Here is a 22159-nt window from a genome sequence, read left to right on the forward strand (position 1 = left end):
CCTTATAAGTCATACAAGTTTAAATTTAGTTGCAAAACGATGCCTACATTTTAGCAGGTACTAATAAAATAAACCAGTTTTGAAAGTGATTTTATTTTGCTTATAAATAAGATGATTTTGGGTGTTGGAATATTTTCAATTACCAACCTGTATGAATAATTGTGAAACTGTAATCGATAGCCTTTTATCCAAAATTTACATATTATTTTAAATAAATTTTATACTATGGTTTAGTAGATATTTTTGAATACTGAAATGGATTTAAACAAGTTTTTTTCATTGAAAATTTTAAGTATAAAAAAATCGATGGCTAAGGACTAGTTAGTTGTAACTAAGTGCCTTTGTCAAAACTTGAACCAAAACTCAAAATTTAAAAGTTCTTGTTTTCAAAACAAATCTTTCGCAGTCTATTAAAACTGTATCGATCTATATCTTCAAAGAACATTATCTATAAACAGCATTGATCTGATTTTACATTATAAAGTGGAGTTGTGGCGGAGTGTCGGAACGAAGGCCAATATCATTTAATGCGACACTTAAACACGTGCAGACGTTTTAATATACTGTATTATGATTATTATAATATCTAAAGAATTATTAAGCGTGGGGATTTTTTAAAGACATTATGAGCGTAGTAGTTTTTTTTTTCATAGTATAAGAAGGCAGACGTGAGACGAGCCGACGCGACGCCTTGAGTGGTAGGCTAATTGCGCCGCCCATAGACTACTACATTATATTATAGTGCCAAATTTCATCAAAATAATCGGTTGAGAGGTTTAAGCGGGAAAGCGTAACAGACAGACAGACAGAGTTACTTTCGCATTTATAATATTATAGAAGGGATGTAACTATGTAAGCCATACACGTTACGTTCTACCGTAGGTACAGGTATACCTGCGCAGGACGCTACCACAGTATACATATATACATATTATATCAATACTACAGTATTACAATATTATTTCAGTAAGGAAACGCCTTTGATGTCGCGCGATGCCGCCGCTAGCGTAGGTACTTACGCTGCCACACGAAAATACGCAAGGGTTGCAACAAATCATTTATTCATATGTACATTCAAAATAATTGCGATTATTAAATCTGATGTAATTATTTGTTCATAAATATATAATTACAGATATTGCACTGCTAAATATTATTTACGTGGACACTTTATTTTCGGATGTTCTTAATTGTATATTATAACATTTAACTAAGTAATGCATTCGCATTGGGATGTACAATCTGATTAGAAAATAATGAGGACAACATATACATAGCTTTGATTTTAATTCAACAGATACAATTAATACAATCTTTCTGAAATATTGTTTCCTTCTGGGATTTCAATGTAGATTTAATGATTTTTGTGCGCGCCATAATAGAATATGTAAGTACCTATGTATAATAAAATTATTAGACAAAAAATACGACTGCGTCGTCCTTTCGCGCTAGGTAAAGGTAGGCAAACTAAGCGTGTTTGCGGTACGCGGCCCGCGTTGCCCGACCCCCCGCCATTTCCCCTCCGTTTCTCTGCACAAGTACATTCGTTTCCGTACTGTATAGATATTGTAATACTGTGTCAATACTGTGACGCTACCCAACCATTAATAGATAAGCTCAAAATTGCACAGGTTGCGCGCAGGTATACCTGTAGAGGTCTTATTGGTTTTTAGTTTTAGTAGCTTGTTTTGTTGTGTTTTCTATTTATTTTTGTTTAATGCCGGTTAATTTTTATGAAAATAAAACTGTAGTTTTAATTTTTTCCTTCTGAGTTAAATGCAATTATTGCTTTAACATTATTATAACTTTTCAATAAAATAAAGACGGAGAAATCCAAAATATATTCACTCTATCCTTAGTCAGACGGGAAAAGCTTAGCTTTTATACAATATGTAAATAAACTGCGGTACTTCCAGTTATATTGGCAATATCCTATATGTGGGGCATTTCACGCGAAGCGGACACAGATTTTTGGGTCAGGTTACCGATTTCGGTTATATTTTAGTATGTTACACCTGTATATATCCTCGGTATGTATACGAAATATTTTTGCATTTAGAAGCTTAGTTTTCAAAATACAGGTCTTTGAAGATGTCAGCAAGCGCGAGGCATGCATGACTTTGAATGTAATTATCAGTTCTAGAAAAGGATTTTTTTAATAAATTGATGACTGAATAATAACCCCCATTAAAAAACCTTTTTATTCTCATATTTTTGATTTCGAATTTATTTTTAAATTCCTAAGAAAAATTTAAAAATATATTTCTTTGTAATTTTTTACGAACTTAGCATATTTTTAAAAAATTTTAAGATCATTAAATAAATGGCTTATATTATGCTTAAACTACATGCCAAGTTCTAGAGTGGTCATCGCAGAAGTTTCGAAGCTACATGTATTATAATGGCGAAGCGCGGCAATATCCCCATATAATATCTGCATCCCCACTGCAGAACGTCGCGCTAACCAACTAGGGCTAGTATGGGGATATTGCCGCGTTTCGCAATTATAATACATGTAGCTTCGAAACTTCTGCGATGACCACTCTAGAACTTGGCATGTAGTTTAAGCATAATATAAGCCATTTATTTAATGATCTTAAAAATTTTTAAAAATATGCTAAGTTCGTAAAAAATTACAAAGAAAAATATTTTTTAATTTTTCTTAGGAATTTAAAAATAAATTCGAAATCAAAAATATGATAATAAAAAGGTTTTTTAATGGGGGTTATTATTCAGTCATCAATTTATTAAAAAAATCCTTTTCTTGAACTGATAATTACATTCAAAGTCATGCATGCCTCGCGCTTGCTGACATCTTCAAAGACCTGTATTTTGAAAACTAAGCTTCTAAATGCAAAAATATTTCGTATACATACCGAGGATATATACAGGTGTAACATACTAAAATATAACCGAAATCGGTAACCTGACCCAAAAATCTATGTCCGCTTCGCGTGAAATGCCCCATGTATAACTGCATTTAATCTTTACGAGATTTTTAGATATTATAATATTGAATCCAGTTGTGAGATAGGCTAGTAAAATTAAAAAATTTGGAAAATCCAAAAGTGCACGCCTCATAATTTTTTTTTAATAAATATTTATTAATTATTATTTTTGTTTATTTAATAACAATTAAACCACATCGAATCAGACCCTGAAAAATGAAAGGGTTCTATTCCTGAGCATACTCAAGCGTAAGAGAAAAAAAAAGACTCGATTAGTAAAGTATTTCGGTCGCTATCGTGTTAACAAGAAAAAGGATCCGCACATACAGACACACGGACGTCCAAGACAGAACTTTTTTAAACTGTTTTTTAACTAGTTTAAATAACAAAAATGACATCAAAAATATCATGAACGTTAAAAATAGTGTTTTTTCTTAATATCTGTGTGTATGTATTATCTTACAAGTGCAATGTATGATACATAAAGACATTTTAAGTTTGAAAAATCAGATGTTTTGCGCGAAGTGACAGTAGTACCCACCTCAACGCTTCGCTTATGAGGCGTGCAATAGCAAAAGGTTAAAATTTGCATTAAGCTTCTTGATTTTTATCCGATTCTTGCTGGATTTGCTGATAAACAAGGTAGGCATGGTCCCGTTAAATGACGATTTCTTATGATAAACTCTAATTCAAATATAACCAAAGAATAAACAGAATTAAATAGTCAATTATAGTACAGAAAAACAAAGATTAGTAAAGTTTACTACGAGGATATTTAAGCTATAAACGCCCAATTCAAGATTCACCTCTTTTAAAAGATGTCTTTTCCCCCTTTTTGCAAAAAAAAAAAACAACAAACATGCAACACACCTTCCAAGGGATTTTTTCGCCTACCTTACATTCTTATTAATAGCCAATTACCTGCAAAAGCTGAAGCTATAGCAGCCACCAAGAAACTCAAGGTCACAGCAGGACCAGCGACTGTCTTCGCCACGGCACCAGCCAGTACATACACTCCTAACCCCAGGGTACTTCCGACCCCCAGAGCTGTGAGGTCGATCAGACCCAGACATCGGGAGAGGGGTGTGGAGGTATCCCCGTCTTGCAGTTGCTTGCAGCGACGGAATGCTGCGAGTAATCTGAGACAGCTCATCTGGAAATAAAACAATTTAGTTTAGATAATATTCAAATGCTTAGTTTTTTAGAAATATTCGATCATGAGTCGGGATTCGAATTCGCGTGAATCGTTTCTAACATTGAATGCTTTTTGTCTAACCTGAGCGCCGAGACAAACGTCAAAACGATAAGGAATAGAATACGCTATCGATACAAATTGACATAAGCGTATGAACTATGATGTTTTGCCTAAGGATTCGGTCACCCTACCAACGACGACGATAACCACGAACAAAATTTTCATCCAGTCGAAATTAAATAAAATTGTGCAAAACACAATTAAAAATGAAATATAAGAATTTCCTACTGTAGCAGTTTCTATTCCTTGGCGATACTGACGTTTGTCTAAAGGCCCTTTTTTTTTTTTTTTTTTTTTTTTATAGTGGGGAAATCTTCTTAGATACCCCCGGCTCCCGGGGATGGAGCCGTGGTTATGTCGGATTTTTACCGACTAAAACCCCACTCTGTTCCATCGCGCTGCTTTGGACGGAACTGCGGGAACGGTTACGACTCTACCGCGTGTCCCGCCCAGCAGATGCCCGTTTCCAGGCCCACCACTAGAACCCCCCTCGCTGGCGGCTGCTGGAACGAAGGCTTACGCCACCAACGCGCAGACAATGGATCTTTCCCCGCTCCATCATCCGCGTTCCCCCGAACCCCCGACCCCAACACCGTCCGGCCGGAGGGTGCACGCCGGAAGGTCCTCCGATGTGTGAAATACACGTGGGGGGACCCTCCGGCGCACTTTTATAGAGATTACCTCGCAGCCCCCACCTCACCAGAGGTGGCGGCCCTCGGTCCGGCCCCACGGACCGGATTACGAGTTGGCAGACGGCCGTTTTACAGCGGCCGCCGCCCCACACCTCTCTGCAGGAGTCTCCGCACGTCATCACAATGACGCGTCGGGATCCCGCCCTCCGCTGCACGGCGTGGCTTGCTAAACCAGCGAGCCCGCCGCGCCGCGACCTCTGGCCGCCATCCACCGCCGCATAAAAGCCGGCTCCTCTCTGGTCCACAAACAGGACCTCTGCCGTCGGGTCAGTCGAGGCTTTCCAACCCCAACTGCCGTTCAGCGCCACCCTTGCCTAGTGGACACGGGGTCCGCCAAGCCACGACCTCTGGTCGCCATCCCACGCCGCACACAGCGGCCGCTGGGCCACACCTAGCCCCGGCCGTCGGGCCGGTCGAATCTCCCCGACTCTAAACCAGCCGTTCAGCCCCTCGCTGGTCCAATTTCGCTTCACTCAGAGGGCCATAACTCTGAGCTACTGAGCCCCTCCGCCGCGACAAGGCCTGGACCGTTGGGGGGTTGTCTAAAGGCCCTGTTATTTTAGTAGGTTCAAAATGTTTGCTTATTGTACATGTAAATAAATAAATAAAATAAATGTATATTTTACGCATAATACGCATTATTGTTAGATTGTTCTTGTAATCAGATTAACCAGTTCATTATTTATTTTAGTATTGGATTTTTAATTTTTTTTTTACGCTGAGAAATCGATTTCTGTTAATAGGTTTATCTTGTAATCTATCTACTTTTTTATTCAACCTCTCGGAAAGCTTTTCCCGTGCTTTTGCCTGTGAATGAAGCCGCGGGGCACAGCTAGTTTAATTTATTATGTAGGTACTTTAGTTAAGTCGTTCAGAAGAATTGCGCATCTAAATAACTACGGATAAGGGCGCGGGCACACGATGCGTTGCGGCGCCGCACCGCAAAGATTTCACCGTGTCAGTGGGCACACGAGCGGTGCGGCGCCGTAACGTTTTTATGTCGCAGCGGCGTCGTAGCAGCGTTGCACAGCGTGTCCTTCCTTGTGACGCAAAACAACTGAGCGGTGCCGCTCCGACGTCGCACCGCATCCACCCCTCCCCGCCTCGTCTTGGTGGTTACAAGTCCGGTGCGGCGCCGGAGCGCATCGTGTGACATGCCACAGATATTTCTATGTAAGACGACGCAGCGACACCGCTCCGGCGCCGCACCGCCGCCGCAACGCATCGTGTGCCCCCGCTCTAACGGATGTAAAATTTTTTGTTGCAATCAAATGTTCGGGTTTCTTTTTTATTTTATTTCAATCGAAATAATTGTAAGTAGGTATTGTCTGTTCGTCAAAACGATGACTCATCACAAGAATTCGAGTTTAAATCCTTGTGAACGATTATTATATTCATTAGTTACATGTGTTGAATAATTTAAATAGTTGCAATTTAATTGAAGTAATTATAATATTTGATAACTGAATTAATATAGCGATATGGTCATAATATTATGACATTGTAACTATGAACGTTGAAATAATCTATACTAATATCATAAAGCTGAAGAATTTGTTTGTTTGAACGCGCTAATCTCAGGAACTACTGGTCCGATTTGAAAAATCTTTCGGTGTTAGGTAGCCCATTTATTGAGGAAGGCTATAGGCTATAAATCATCACGCTAAGACCAACAGGAGCGGAGCAATGCGGGTGAAACTGCGCGGAATAGCTAGTGTTGGTTAAAATGTTATGAAAAAATCTTCATAGGTTATAATAGTTGGTATCTTCAAGTTGGTATGAAGCGTGCTTTTACAATCAAATAACTCTTCATGATATTTATTTATTTCTTTCATATAAATCACTTATTATTTACAAGGCTTTGTTAAGTATGTACCTACTCAAAAGTCAAAACGTAGACCAAATTATCGATTTGGTTTTTATTTAAAAAAAATATGTACTAGTACTTAACTAACGTGATTTATTTTAACAGAAAATAACTTTTCGGCATACTTATATTCACGAAAATTTTCCGGTAGGTATACCAATGGCAACAGGTGGTGCGTGAAGTATTTAATCTTTCGTCATGGTCTTGACGCTTGTAAACACCAGCTAATTGACAACATTACTGAATACCTAACGAATCATTTGTTCTTATTTCTGTTGCTAATAACAATTAACATCTATACTAATACTATATATAATATTATAAAGCTGAAGAGTTTGTTTGTTTGTTTGTTTGTTTGTTTGTTAATTAAAAATTCTTTCGGTGTTAGATAGCTCATTTATCGAGGAAGGCTATAGGCTATATATCATCACGCTACGACCAACAGGAGAGGAGCCACGGGGGTGAAACCGCGCGGAGCAGCTACCTAGTACTCAATAAACAATAACACAGGTATATTATTTTGTCAGTCACAGATGAATTTTAAAAAGGGCTCGACGGAACACAGTGAAGTTTAGTCGTTAAAAAGTTAAAGATATGTAATTATTATGTCAATAAGGTTTTTGTTATTATTTATTTATCAAACATGAAGCCACGGTATAGCGAAAGACATCCGCCTCATGATCGAGTGTTTTCTGTTCTATGAAAAAATAGTTTATTTTGTTTTCTTCTTTAAGTATGTATATTGCAACGAGTAGGTACTAAAACACAGACTAAAACTTACTACAATAATTTATATACCTAAAGAATGCTGAAAAATTTTTAATAATAATGAATAGGTATAAGTGTTTTAAGTAGGTATTTGCGAGATTACACGGAATTACAGATAAACTCAAGAACGGAAATAAATATTTAAACTATATTTTAGACTTGTGCTGTGTCGTGGGATAATCTCTAATTAAAACAATGTAAATAAGAATTATGACAAAATACACAAACGTATGAAGATATCATATTTTGTATAATTACAGAAACTCGACTCTTTAAAAATTAATGAACTGAAAAGAGGAAAACTAGTAAATATTACAAACTTTATGATACTGCAGGCACTTATAGTATTATAGACAGACATAAAATAAACGATTTTTATGAAATTATAATCACGTTCAAGCATTCGAATTTCAAGCGAAGTCGCGGGCTAAATCGAATTAAAAATAATGCAATTGTGTTAAAATTTCAATGATAATATGTAGCAAGGTTGGCTTTAGTACGTATAAAAGATTTTCTCTTGTTTGTTGTTAAGATTCCCGTCATATAGATACCAGATAGACTTTAGCTAGGTAGCCTAATTACCTAGGTATAATTAACATTAGTGCCGTGTGTTTTAAAGTGATTTTTTATGACGCGTTAAGAATCTTATCTCTTGTTTAATTTGTCTACACGTGCGCATTACTGAATTAAACTGAAATGTTTTTCAAATATTTTTATTATTATGTTTTGTATCTTCTTAGTTATATAAAGAAAATAAAACAAATTGGTAAGGTGATCTCAAACTAATTGGTGCTTTTTTAAAGCGTAAATTATATTAAGCCATCGAGCTTTCAGCAGTCTGTTTATTCAAATGTTCATGCTGTTGAAATTACAAATCATAATCAATGAATAAATGAAAATGTATGTAATAAAATAAAACACGTTCGGATAACGTCGGAAATTTTACGGTGCTTCAAAAAGTACACTTATACCTAAGCTCTCAGACCAGTCATGAGAGCTTTTTAAATTCACAAGGATGCCGTTTTTTGTCCGCAGTCGTATTAGTAAGGATAAAAAATAAAAAAATGATGTGTACCTACTTCTCAAATCTCAACATTAGTATGATTGACTTTCCGCCTTATCTCTGACTGTCTGTACTACATCTATTTATGCATAGATAATAGATATTAAAAATTACGCAACAGATTTTGATAAGGTTTTTTAAAAGTTGTACAGAAGGAAGGTTTTAGTATAATATTTAAGTTTTGGATTGGTAAGCGCATAACTCGAGAACGGCTGAACCGATTTCGATAATTCTTTTTTTATTATATTCCTTGAAGTACGAGGATGGTTCTTACGTAGAGAAAACGTAAATATTAAATATGTACCACGGGCGAAGCCGGGGCGGACCGCTAGTAATTTGATAAAATTTTCTATTTTTTAGTTGGGTTTTCTATGAAAAGCTTGTTTTTTAGTTTTTTTAAACTATTATTATTTATATTACGCAATTGCATTTTGAAACTCTTCCTTAAATTACATAATTATAAATGAGTAATAAATATTAGGCGAATAAAATTTATTCAATGGCATTGGGCTATCAATGGTTACTACTTACTACCTAATTAATAACTTGTCGAAATAGGTATCGTCGGATGTTTTTTAATATCTGATATTTTTATTAATACTTTATACAATATAACAAGAAAAAAATTAAATCACTCACCGTAAAAAACTACCGACTGAATTACTACACCAAAAAAAACAAACTCACGGAATGATATGACACAAAACAATGACAAAATGGTACTAAATGACTATCACAATCGACTATTTGTTATTTGTATCTTTACTACCTTAAGCTCAGCAAACTGAGATAATGACTTGCGCTACAATAAGATTATTTTTTGCTCACTGTCAATGAAAAACATGTATATTTAAATTAAAATACAAAGATTTACATATTGGCGGTAAAATAGCGTGTCAATGACCTCCGTTTCGTTAATTCGCGCGCAAACTTCCCGCGTATTATAAAAAAAAGTTCCTTTTTTAAATAGATAGAAAGAATTATTGCCATTTAAAAAAAGATGAACTAACTTGCTTAAACTTTTTACTTATTATTTATTTCAATTGAATATAATTCACAAATCACATTTTCAGAACTGTAGTGAAACAAGAGACAGACGTTAATAATTTTTAATTGTGTAGCTTTGTGATGAAAAATATTTGTTCTCTTTATTATGAATACAAGGCCAAACTTTCAGTATCACATTCTGAATTCATGATAATAAAGATAATAACAATATAAAAGTAAAATCAAGTCATGCCGAAAAAGTAACATAATTTCATTTCATATTACGAAAACTATAAAATCATCCTTTATATATTTTATTATTTCTATGAATTTAGGTATATTGGGCGAAAGAAAGTTGCATAAAATTAATCAAAAATAAAAAATATAGGGCACTTTCCGCGGAAGTGACAATCTGGAAAAATCCAAATTAAAAACTGCATGACATTATCAGCTATGAGTGCAATCTCATTGCATTAGTTTGCACATCTTCTAGACAATAAAGGACGTACTTAAGGTAGGGTTGCCAATTAACGTTTTTAAATTAATAAAAAAATAAAGTAACTACCTAGATACAGTCAAATTAGAATTTTACACAACTTTCCTCGCCTCTATTTAATGTGCATCTTTTAATAAGACCTAATTACGTTTTGCAGACCTGTATAAAATCTCATCAATATTATAATTCGGCGTAGATTTTGAGATCAGTGCGAAATGACATGCGAGATTGTATATTAAAAAAAATGTGTGCGTGTACTAGTGTACACACGTAAGAAGTGAAACTTCTTTATGACCTTATTTTTCAAAAAATAATTTACTATATGCAACTTTACAGAAATACGTCGAATCACGCGTGGTAGGGATAAGAAAAAGATGGCGCGTAACGGAAAAATGTCACGCGTAACGAAAAAATGTTACACAAAATTTTTTTCCAACCCCGATAAAAAAGTTTCACTTCAAAAATAAACTTAAAGTGCACTTAAAAAATATGACGTCCTGGTACATTGTTTTGAATTTCAGTGCGCTATGTAAACAATTTCGCAGTACTATCCAACACCATCTCTCCCCAGTTCTACCGCCCTGGTACATTGTTTTGGGTTACGGGGTTGTTTGTGCACACATAAAGCTTAGCTTTATCTTATTATAGAATACACTCCAAACACGTGACTCGGTACGGCTCTGGTGATAATTCTATTTGTAGTTGTTTTTTGTTAATTATAATTATGATGTAGGTATCGCGTATTAGTATTGTATCTTCTTGTAGAATGTATTATTGTCTGTTATGTAGGTAATAATTCTTTATAATATATATATATGTTTCCTATCTAACTACTATAATATTATATTCTTATATATTATATACATAATTACTTTTATTTTTATTTTTTCATAATATGTACACTGCCACTGTCAGGTTGTCAATGTGGTGTCCACTGAAAATCAGTGGAGAATCTAAGTGTCTTATATGTCCTTAGATTCTCAAACCACTGAGTGGATATTATCCATTTTGTGCCGTTGTAACTAGTTATAAGTTAATTTTATTTATTTTTTATGTAAATTAATGTGCATCGGTACAAATAAATGTATTTTCTTTCTTTCTTTCTTTCTTACACTTTCTAGGCCTTATACCTACACATCTTCACGAAATATACTCCAAAATTTAATCGAAATCGATCAAGCTGTTTCGGAGAAGTTTGGATTACAACATTTGTAACACGATGATGAAGATACATTTATGAAAAGGTAATCTTGCGTTGAGATGGGTATTCTTTTAAAATAACTTCACAAAATATCAAATTATAACTTCTAAATTATAATTTTTTAATAGAAGCAACCCTAAAATGTGCACTTGGATACAAATCATATAAATACAAGATGATGTGGTAAATACTGAACAGCAAATGATATCTGTCATTGTTGAAAGAAGAATTATTGCTTATCTCAGCTATTGACAGAAACAACGACCGAAACTATTTTGGCTAGAAGAGATTTTTGTCTAGACAAGATAGGTATATAGTTGTTGATAAATATATTATAATAAGTTCTTTAATGTACCTAGTAGAAGTTTAGATGTGTGAAAAAATATTAAAACTTAAATATAATAATTATAGTACCTAGTTGAAAGAAATTAACAGGGTTATCACAAATAGAGTTCATGCACGTTTCCTTTTGACATAAGAGAAATATAAATAAGTTTTTTTTTATGTTTGGTTTCTTTTGAAATACACAGAGATTCATTAAACATTAATAAAAGATGAAATAGAGGGAAATCCCTAATCCACAGTAACTCACTTATCTTCCTTATTGCATGACATGCATTCATACAATACGTGCCGACGCGGGTTAAAAATAGGTATGATAGAATCAGTATCCTCGTGAAAGTAACCAATATGAAAGGTTAGTACATAAGTATATTGAATAACGATTGGGATTAAATTAAACAATTAGTACTGGCTGGTAATGTTCAAGTGATAACTGGTAATGTTCAAGTGATTTTTGAAGTGCGAATCTATGACAAACGATTAGTTACTTAAATATAAGTAGATCAATCACTTTCATACATTTAAAAAGTGTTACTATGTTGTTATTCTTACTTTTTAAGCTAATTACATCGTTACTGTTAATGAGTAAAACAAAATAATGATAAAATGGCAGCTGATTAGCATTTTAAACGATGACATTAACCCAAATCTTCGTTTTTTTAGTGCCATGATCCAAAATTGATTAAATTTGTTTATTAAACGATAAAAATCTTAACCTTATATAAATACTGAAACTGTGTGAAGGTAATCCAGTACTAAAAAGGAAAATGATGATCCTTTTTTCATGCCTTGTATGTAAAAATTGGTCCGAAAAGTAATAAACATTTGATTTGTGATGACAATGTTATAAAAGTTATTGTTAAATAAAATATATAAGTATTAACAAGGACAATATTATAAGAAGATAGCGACTTATTTTTAAAACTAAAATTTATAGTAACTTATCTTGTAGGTATGTATAACATTAAGGTCGTGAAATTATTTTAAAACTAAACTCAACAAATTAAAAATCTTAAAGATATCATAAATTTCTTGATAGACTTAATCACGGTTATATTGTTTAGAAATTTATGATAATACCTACATATCTTATTTTGGATACGAACGGAACAATTTGTTAAATAAATTGCAAAAATGCATTGCATAAAAATATAATTTACAAGTTTTGTATAATATAATTATAATATGCAGTACATTGACTCAAAAGTCAAAACTGATTGAATTGAGATTCGTTAGGGCGTATTCAGAAAGAAAGCTTGAAACTTATAAGCGCTTATCGGCGCTTGTCATGTTCATATATTTTCCTGCGCTGACAAGCAAGACAAAGGAAAATATATATGAACATGACAAGCGCCGACAAGCGCTTATAAGTTTCAAGCTTTCTTTCTGAATACACCCTTAGTCACGAACGAATGATGCGTTTTGCTTTTGTTATGTTTGTGACGGAGAGATTTGTTAATGGATGATAAATACAAAATAAACAATTTAAATTTAACACAAAAAAATAACAATCATACACAATGACTTAAGTTTTTCTGATTCAAATCTTAATACTATTATAAAGGCGAAAGTTTGTTACTCTTTCACGTAAAAACTACTGAACCGATTACAATGAAATTTAGCACGCATATAGAGGGTAACTTGGATTAACACATAGGATAGGTTTTATCCCGGAAATCCCACGGGAACGGGAACTATGCGAGTTTTTCTTTGAAAACGCGGGCGAAGCCGTGGGCGGAAATCTAGAAGATTTATTTCGGTGTTAGATAGCCCATTTATCGAGGAAGGCATATTTTGTATATAAGGTATATTATGTATCATCACGCTAAGACCAACAGGTTACTGGAGGAGCAATACGGGTAAAACCGCGGGGCACATATCTAGTGTTTGATAAACTTTTATCATATTTTGGTCTGGAGAAACTTTGAAAAACATTGATATCCGAATAAGTTCCTAGATATAGATATTCAAAAGAGTTTCAACCGATAGACATTTAATTATTGTGTGGTGTGTGTATGTGTTAAAATAAATGTTTTTTTTTTCTTTAAGATTACTAATCTAGCTAAGCTTTCATAATGTATAATTATTATGTACCTACTAGATTTCCGCCTGCGGCTTCGCCCGCGTTTGCAAAGGAAAACCCGCATAGTTCCCGTTCGGCGTTCCCGTGGGATTTCCGGGATAAAAACTATCCTATGTGTTAATCCAAGTTACCCTCTATATGTGTGCTAAATTTCATTGTAATCGGTTCAGTAGTTTTTACATGAAAGAGTAACAAACATCCATACATCCTTACATCCATACATCCATATCCTTACAAACTTTCGCATTTATAATATTAGTAGGATATATTAGATAGATATTAGATATCTACTTTAGTAATAGGCACGTAGATAATGCATTTATCCCCTTTTACTAGTCGTTAGTTTACCATTGAAGTACGTACTTACTTTTCGAAGGGAAAGTACAGATATTTAGTAGTATTATTTATTTAACACTACAGGCTATTACGGGTATTTACTTGTGTAGAAAATTGTTAATATTTACTTACATTGTAGACTACTTCGAGTATCACTTGAAGTACTTAGACTTCCTCTGTAATAAGCCGAGATAATGTGACACAAAAATTCTTTATTAGGTACCTTATGAACTTAATTTTAAATGGAATAACTTTTAATTTATTTGTTTTTACAATTAGTGCTTTTTATCATGAGTTAAAATTAATTTTTTCGAAGCTAAATTAGTGCTTATTTGCAGTGCTTATCAGAAAAGGGAAAAATCTTATTTATTAGGATATCTCTAGAAATGCTGATCTAATTTTGAAATAATTCTGCAATTGCGCAGAATCATATTCTAATTATAAATTGGCGGTATCTTAATTAAATGAGATATAATATACAAGTTACCTACTTTTAAGCGAAGTTTATTAGTAAGTAATCACTTAGAAAATGAATACAAAGTTGCTGTTACATAACTAGAGATTTCCTATAAAACTGATAAATTACTTAATACCACAGACTTAGATTATGGATTGGTCTCCGCGCGCGCGCTACGACTAGATACCGCCGGCGTACTTGAAAAATGCGGCAACTTATAGTACGCCGAATTCGGCGTACCCAAGCCAGTCGTGTCACAAGCATTGTGTGGAGAGGGTGAACTGATAATTTATAAAGATTTTGAACAAAATCTGAAGTAAAATGCCTATTTGTGTCATAAAACTATTTAAAAATAATACAACAAAAAATATGAAAGACACTGGGATCACGTACCATCACTAAGTATCGTATTATTCGAAATTTCTCCTTTACTTCGAAAAATTTTTCTACGAAAATACGACGCCATTCAGTGTTGCCGTATTGCATATCCAAAAAAATACACGTGGTTGAGGAAATATTTTAGCAATAATTTGAACTTTTTTTTTCATTACTATTACTAACACAATCATGTATAAAAAAGTATAATACAATAATTTATTTCTGTTTAACCATGTTTAACTGACTCATATAATATGTTTTTTTTTTATTTCCGCTTTTTTACTTTTAAACAACGACTATAGTATAGTAGCGTCGCAAGTGGATTTGAGTCACATGTTCATGGATTCGATTCCCGGCCAGGTCAGGATGAAAAAAGATTTTTCAAACTTCTTTCCAAGATGCCAGATTTCCCATTTATGAGGTAAAATTTATGTAGCTGGCAGCCCAATTCTTCACACACACTAGCGTCTTTACAAATTGCCTAACACACACTACAGAAATGAGTTGCCGCACTCACAGAGCTATTGTTTTTAGGTGGGGCGGTATCTAGTCGTAGCGCGCGCGCGGAAACCAATCCTTAATCTAAGACCACAGACTAATAATAATATACTACGTATTTAATACTATGTACCTAAGTAAGTATCTCATATCACTACATAGTGTAAAAACAAAGTCGCTTTCTCTGTCCCTATGTATCCTTAAATCTTTAAAACTACGCAACGGATTTTGATGCGGTTTTTTTTAATTGATAGAGAGGAAGGTTTTAGTATATATAATTTATTATGTTTTAGACAAAGCGGGCGAAGCCGCGGGCTAAGCGAAAGCTAGTGAACTATAAAGTTTATTCGACACGTCTTAGCAAATCTACCTACCTATATTATAACGCAAACTAATAAATAAACACTATCTATGAATGTGAGATTTTTAAATTAAATGTTTTAAGTTTAATTAAGTTCTTACTTTTTGCCAAAATATTGCCTACAGAACCCTATTTAAAATGTTAGAAATGTGAAATATCGGTACGTCTCTATTCTTCTTTTCTTCAAACTAATTAACCGATTTTGGTAAAATTTGGTACAATTATAGTTTGAGAATAAAAAAGGACATAGTTTTTATCTCGAAAATCCTACGGGAACGTGAACTATGCAAGTTTTAGCTTTGACTACGCGGGCGAAGTCGCTGGCAGAAAGCTAATATTTTTAATTTATAGATATTAGATATTAACAACAGATACCATAAGTTTAGCCAAGTAATTAATTCATCAGTATCAGTAATCAATATTAAAATGCTTTTAAACCTGTATCACTTGTAATAAATTACTTCCTTGTATGGCGCAAGGCCGTAAATGTTCGCAGCATTTTTTCTGCCATTTAAAAGCTCAAACATATTTGTATTCTGTATAAAAAAATGAATGAGCGGTTGTATTATGTATTTGTTTTATCATCTTTATAAATAAATAGAACTTAAGCTTTTGTATTGGTAAAAACTAAAAATAAATAAATAAATTGCCTAAGTTTTTGAGTACCTATTTATATACAGTTCCTATTGTTTTAATTTTTTGCCTGTATGTTTCGAGTAATCTAATAATTTGAGCTTGCTTTTTATTAGCACTCAAATAATCACTGAAACAGTAGGTATACATATATACATTATAACAATATATGAAAAAACCTAAATTTCTAGGTTTTCATTATTCATAGATTCTAGAAAACTAGTGCACTAGCTCTTCAAAAGTATGGCAGCCTGGTACATTGTTATGACTTATGACTATCGGTATCGTGTGAAAAATGAAAATAATTCTGCAACGCTTACGCTTCTATCAATTATGTCATCCTAGTATATTGTTTTGAGTTTTCGAGCATTATGTATGCATTTTATGTTAGGCCGGGTCCACATTTGTAGCATCTTGACGTATCACGATCAGTCGTATCGTATCGAGTATTTGTATCATAAATATGGACGCTCATTTGTCCATGTCGTATTATAAAGGCGTATCTTGAAAAAAAACGCGTCCATACTTATCAAATGCTGTATCATGTCAGTGTATCGGCGGCAATGGACGCTCCAGTTTTCATCCGATCCTCATATCTTTTCCTGATACGCGTTTCTTTCAGTGTACCTTCCCCTCTCGTACGGTTCAGTAACTCTAAAACTGTAACTCTTCCTCCAGCTCGTCCCAAGCGTCTTTCTTCAACACTTTGTTGAAGAAATTCTTGTGCTTGGGATCCCATAACACTTCTTTTCTTTTATAGGCGTCGATTAGTTTTATAACACTTTCGTTATCCCAGCTCATCTTCAATGTTTACTCCTCTTTCACAAATCACGAAATGGCGGGAACACAGGCAATGATCGCGTATCAATTGCATTCACGTCCAAACTTGAGCGATACGATGTGTATCCTCTTTGATGATCGCGGAAAAACCGACACACGATGGTTCGCGGTGTATCACGTATATCGTATCGTAATACAGTATCAAAATACGTCCATACCACCGATCGTGATACGCGTATCAGATACGAGGTGTATCATGATACACGGTTAGTGCGGATCGGGCCGTATCAGATACGGTGTGTATCATCAACGGGTATCATCTTGCGTCCAAACTAGCGATCATGATACGCGCCGAGGCCACGCAACGGAGATACGATGAAATGTGGACCCGGCCTTATGTGTTTTATGTACTTTTGGTGTGCCAAATAAAAATGCATTTTTTTTTCAAAATAAATTATGGCGGTTGCTGAGGACTATAACTGGTTATATAAAAAAGTCTTCTACAGTTTTTTGCTATATATAGATCACATTATTTTCGTATTTAAAATTCTTGCCAGTTACAATACGGATTTAATTTTACGGTTACGGTTATGGATCAACAGCTATTATTATGGTCGAAGACCAATTTTTATGAAAGATTTCACGATATGGAAATTTAATAAAGTTTATATACAAATCAATCTTCCATGCAACTAAGAAATACAATAAAATATTTTATTTTTATGCTTTGCTGTTTGTGAATGTTTTAACTTTTAAAATATTATGTCTTGAAATAATTGATAATTATTCTCTGTCATAATTAAGCCAAATTTGAGAGATCACTGGAGACACGCTTAAAATAAGAAAAGAATCATCAAAATCGGCAACAAACCCTAAAATAAAACAATTGAATTGAGAACCTCCTTTTTGAAGTCAGTAGAAAAATTCCTTAACTGAAACTTGAAAGGTATACTTAACCTAAGTACTATGTTAGTAGTATGTACTAGGTTTGTATAAAAATAATTAGGTAGGTAACTAGTGAAAATAAGTACTCACACAGTTTCGAATAAAAATACACACAGCTTAGAGACACAGTCATATTAAAGTTATATTATCCTGGTCCATTGTTTTGAATGTAAACAATCTCCTTTACTATCTCTTTCTAGTGATACCATCCTGGTTTATTGTTTTGATTTACGGGATACATTTGTAAACAACAGGCGTGGCTTATGAGCGAAAATTACTTTCATCCTTTTCACTGCCGAAAATTATTAAATTCGAGGTAGGTAACATTCAAAAAAAATTATGATCACATGAGACATGACTAACAATAATAAATTAATAAATAACTTAAATTACATAAAATATTTCTCGCCTCTCGATTATAAATTCTTTTTCTAAATCGTATACATATTATATATTTTTTACTCATCGAAAAATATTCAACTTGCCATTCATAAAAAAATCATTCAAATGTTTTCTTCAATAACATAGTCTGTCTCTTTTTCGTATATGACAATAATGTTCGCGCCAATCGCATTTAAAAAAAGGCGCGCTGAAAAAAAAGGCGCCATCTTGTCTAAGAGAGAGCGAGATAGAAGGACTTTATTTAGTTCACTATTCTATTTAAAACGAAATGTCAGCTTTTCGAAACATTTTTTTTTTATTTGTTGAAAAGTTTTATTTCTACTGTGAAATTAAATCTTTAGGTAAATTGAATTTAAATTACTTGACGAGTGTAGTGGAATATCAGCACCAGTGTAAATTATAAAATATTAATTTGTTTTAATAGCAGTGCGAGATTGATACTGTCATATTAATTATTATGTGTGCTCTTAACTGGATTTTCATCTTTCGTGGTGGTAAGTTACAATGACATAAATTATATACCTAGTGATATACTGTTTTAAACAAGTTTTACTCAATTTTTATAATGATATAGGTAAATAATTATATAAACATATTGATATGCCTACTGTTTATTAACGAACAAATGCAAGTACATAGGTGTACATGAAAACATGCTCCAAACAACGTCTTTGACTAAAGGAATCTATTGACACACCACATACCTCTTTTCGTAGTTGGGTACTCAGCACGTGATGTTTTTCAAAGACAACAACTACCTACCTATTATGTAAAAGCAAAGGCAAAACAAAATAAATTCAAAGCGAGACCAATGTCTTTCGCGAGGTCAAAATATATTTTCCTCTTACTCAAGTCTCAACTCATTGAGATTGGATTCCATTTATATAATTGTAATTATTTTATTATTACGAAAAGCAACACTTATTTTAAATTATATTTCATGCCTTTAATATTATTTTACGGATTTCTATGCTGACACTATAGATAATATATAAAACTAGCTTACCGCCCGCGGCTTCGCCCGCTTTGACTTAAACCTAATAAATTATATACTTAAACCTTCCTCTTGAATCACTCTATCTATTAAAAAAAAACCGCATCAAAATCCGTTGCGTAGTTTGAAAGATTTAAGCATACAAAGGGACATAGGGACAGAGAAAGTGACTTTGTTTTATACTATGTATACCTAGTGATTACAGTAGGTACCTAAGGTACGTTACGATTACCACATGAGTAGAAAGACGGAACAGAGACTAAGCTTCTTAAGAACGTGCAAAATTGTTACCTATTTTGGTAGGGTTGTCACAATAGGTAAAGACAAATTAAACAAAACATTTGTTAAATAGTTTTATAATTACACACATTAGTTTTATAATTACACACAATTACATACATACTTACAAATGCTAAACTTGTAATAATAATGAAAGGTAAAACACACCGTGTACAATTCTCTTCTTATTAAAAAAGGACCTAATAAAATAAACGCAAGTAGGTACTTACTTGAAAAAGTAATAATCAAAATATTTACTCACCTATTGTACTCCCTGGGATAGTTGAAGTACGATATATTTTTAGTTTTTCTAGTATTATTCATACACACAGTACAATAAACAACCATTTTTAACAATAAAATATTACGTTTTATATTAAAATATTCAAACTTGCAAGTTGCAACTAATAAAACAAACAACGTGAGTCGTTTCAACCCTGAGACTGTCCTCAGCCTGTGCAAGCGCAAACCGGTTTTTTCCAGAATCGCTGCGTACGCGACAAGCGGCCTGCGGTCACACACACATGCGCCGCGTACTTGTAGTAGTGCAATCGATTCGCGCGGTTGTTTGAAGCTTAGTCTCTGTTCCGTCTTTCTACTCATGTGACGATTACTATCGTAAGTTGTGTATTTCCTTAGGTACTTTCTAATGCTTACATATAGGTAGGTAGGTCAATGATTTTTTTTAATCATTGATATGGGTAAATTTATTTTTCTATTCCCTTACGTTTTCTGCCTGGATATTGTAGAGGCTAAAGAGGTAATAGGCTAAAACCGCGGTGCAACAACTCATTTCCTCATGTGAAATTTTTGACTACACGAGCGAAGCTGTAGGTGATAAGCTAGCATTCATAAATCTCCAAGTAACAAGCAAAGTAGATAATTAACAATTTTGTAACATTCAATAAACAAATATAAATAAACCATAAAAGTAAGAGACAATTTCAACATTCATGTTACGAGCATTAAAGTTAACAATGAAAAAGAATTATGTTACAAACTATACAGTTGCTACCAGTTGTAACAAATTGTTATTTTGACATCACGCTTCGGTAGTGGGATTCCCCGGTAGGCGGTAGGTGCGACTTTTTAAACGTAAAAAAAATTGGCTAATACGGTTATTGTATTAATAGGAAATAAGTTCAATCATAATGTTCTATATTATAAATACTTATAAAATAACTGTTTCCGTGATAGGTCTCGTACACTTTGCACTTTGCAGTGACATATTTTGTACGGTCTACTGTGTACAACATATTTAAGCTGTCTATTGCAAAAATCTAAAAATAATTTTTTTAATTCAAATTTTTATGACAGGATTTATGTGCATACAACCATTTACCATATTTAGCTGTTATTTTAATTGTTTTATGCTTAACGCAATTATTACCAATATTTCTGCTATGTCAATGCCTAGAAAATGCTATATTAAACGAGTTTTTATAATTATTAATTATAAGAAAACACGCTCACTGTTCAATGTCATATTACGAAACTAAATAACTACCTATAAAAGAATCAAGTTATTTATTATTTAGCCCAAGATTTAGCCCATTTAGATGTCAAGAACGAAATAAAGACAGGTCAATACACTTTATTCCTTCGTTCCAAAGCAGATACAAGTAGTCCTACTATAAATATTTAAAAAAATGTACGCATGTATGTTATAACTCTTTCACATGAAAACCACTAAACGTTGATGTTGATGTTACTTGTCAATTATGTAGTTTATGTACCAGAACAACACATGTGCTACAGAAATACTTGCTTGTATGTCCGCGGCTTCGTTTGCGAGCTTGCAAGGCACAGCTATAGTTAATATTGATACTATAAGTATATTTTGTACAAGATACTAATACTGTAGGTACTGTAGGTACTACTAATACTGTCTGTGGTAAAAACATTGGTGGCGCGAATTTCTTAAACTTCCTTTTTAAATTAAACGATAATAAAATTACCTATATAATTGAAAATGACGGTAAATGTTTACAAAGACGTTATAACAGGAAAGAGACATTTTTGCATTCGAGTTACTTCCTGTCAATGGTTCAAATTAAACAAACAACTGTGTAAAAGTAAAGAGCATGTGTGTGCATTTAAAAATGAATGACTTGGAAAATGCCGCCCGACGGAACAAACTAAACATTTTTATTCTGTGCTAGAGTTTGGTTTATCGTCCTTTCCTTGAATGGGGTTCTGACTTCTGGCCCTTTCCCCGAGGACCGTGCAATGGTATGCGTATACGCACACATTCTCGACTTAGAAAAAAATAAACGTGTAGTCTTCATGAGCAAGTGACAAATAGTTAAATAACAAAGTCATTTGCCTAGCAGTTCGATTGTATGGCTGAAAACCATGCAGGTGGCTAATTCTAACAGGCTAAGCTAATAGCTA

General features: G+C 33.6%; 1 protein-coding gene across 1 annotated transcript in view; it reads right to left on the reverse strand.

Moving 5' to 3' along the window:
• The window catches only part of slif (cationic amino acid transporter slimfast), a 37836-nt gene that overhangs the window by 10602 nt on the left and 5075 nt on the right, over positions 1-22159 (reverse strand). The window contains exon 2 of the mRNA XM_090108863.1: positions 3870-4101. Within this exon, the coding sequence (XP_089964989.1) occupies positions 3870-4101 (232 nt within the window). The remainder of the gene's footprint in view (positions 1-3869; positions 4102-22159) is intronic.

This window comes from Colias eurytheme, chromosome 13, assembly GCF_061535395.1.
Source record: "Colias eurytheme isolate Ceu_HAF_F1 chromosome 13, ilColEury1 Martin Lab GWU primary, whole genome shotgun sequence".
NCBI classification, from domain to species: domain Eukaryota; kingdom Metazoa; phylum Arthropoda; class Insecta; order Lepidoptera; family Pieridae; genus Colias; species Colias eurytheme.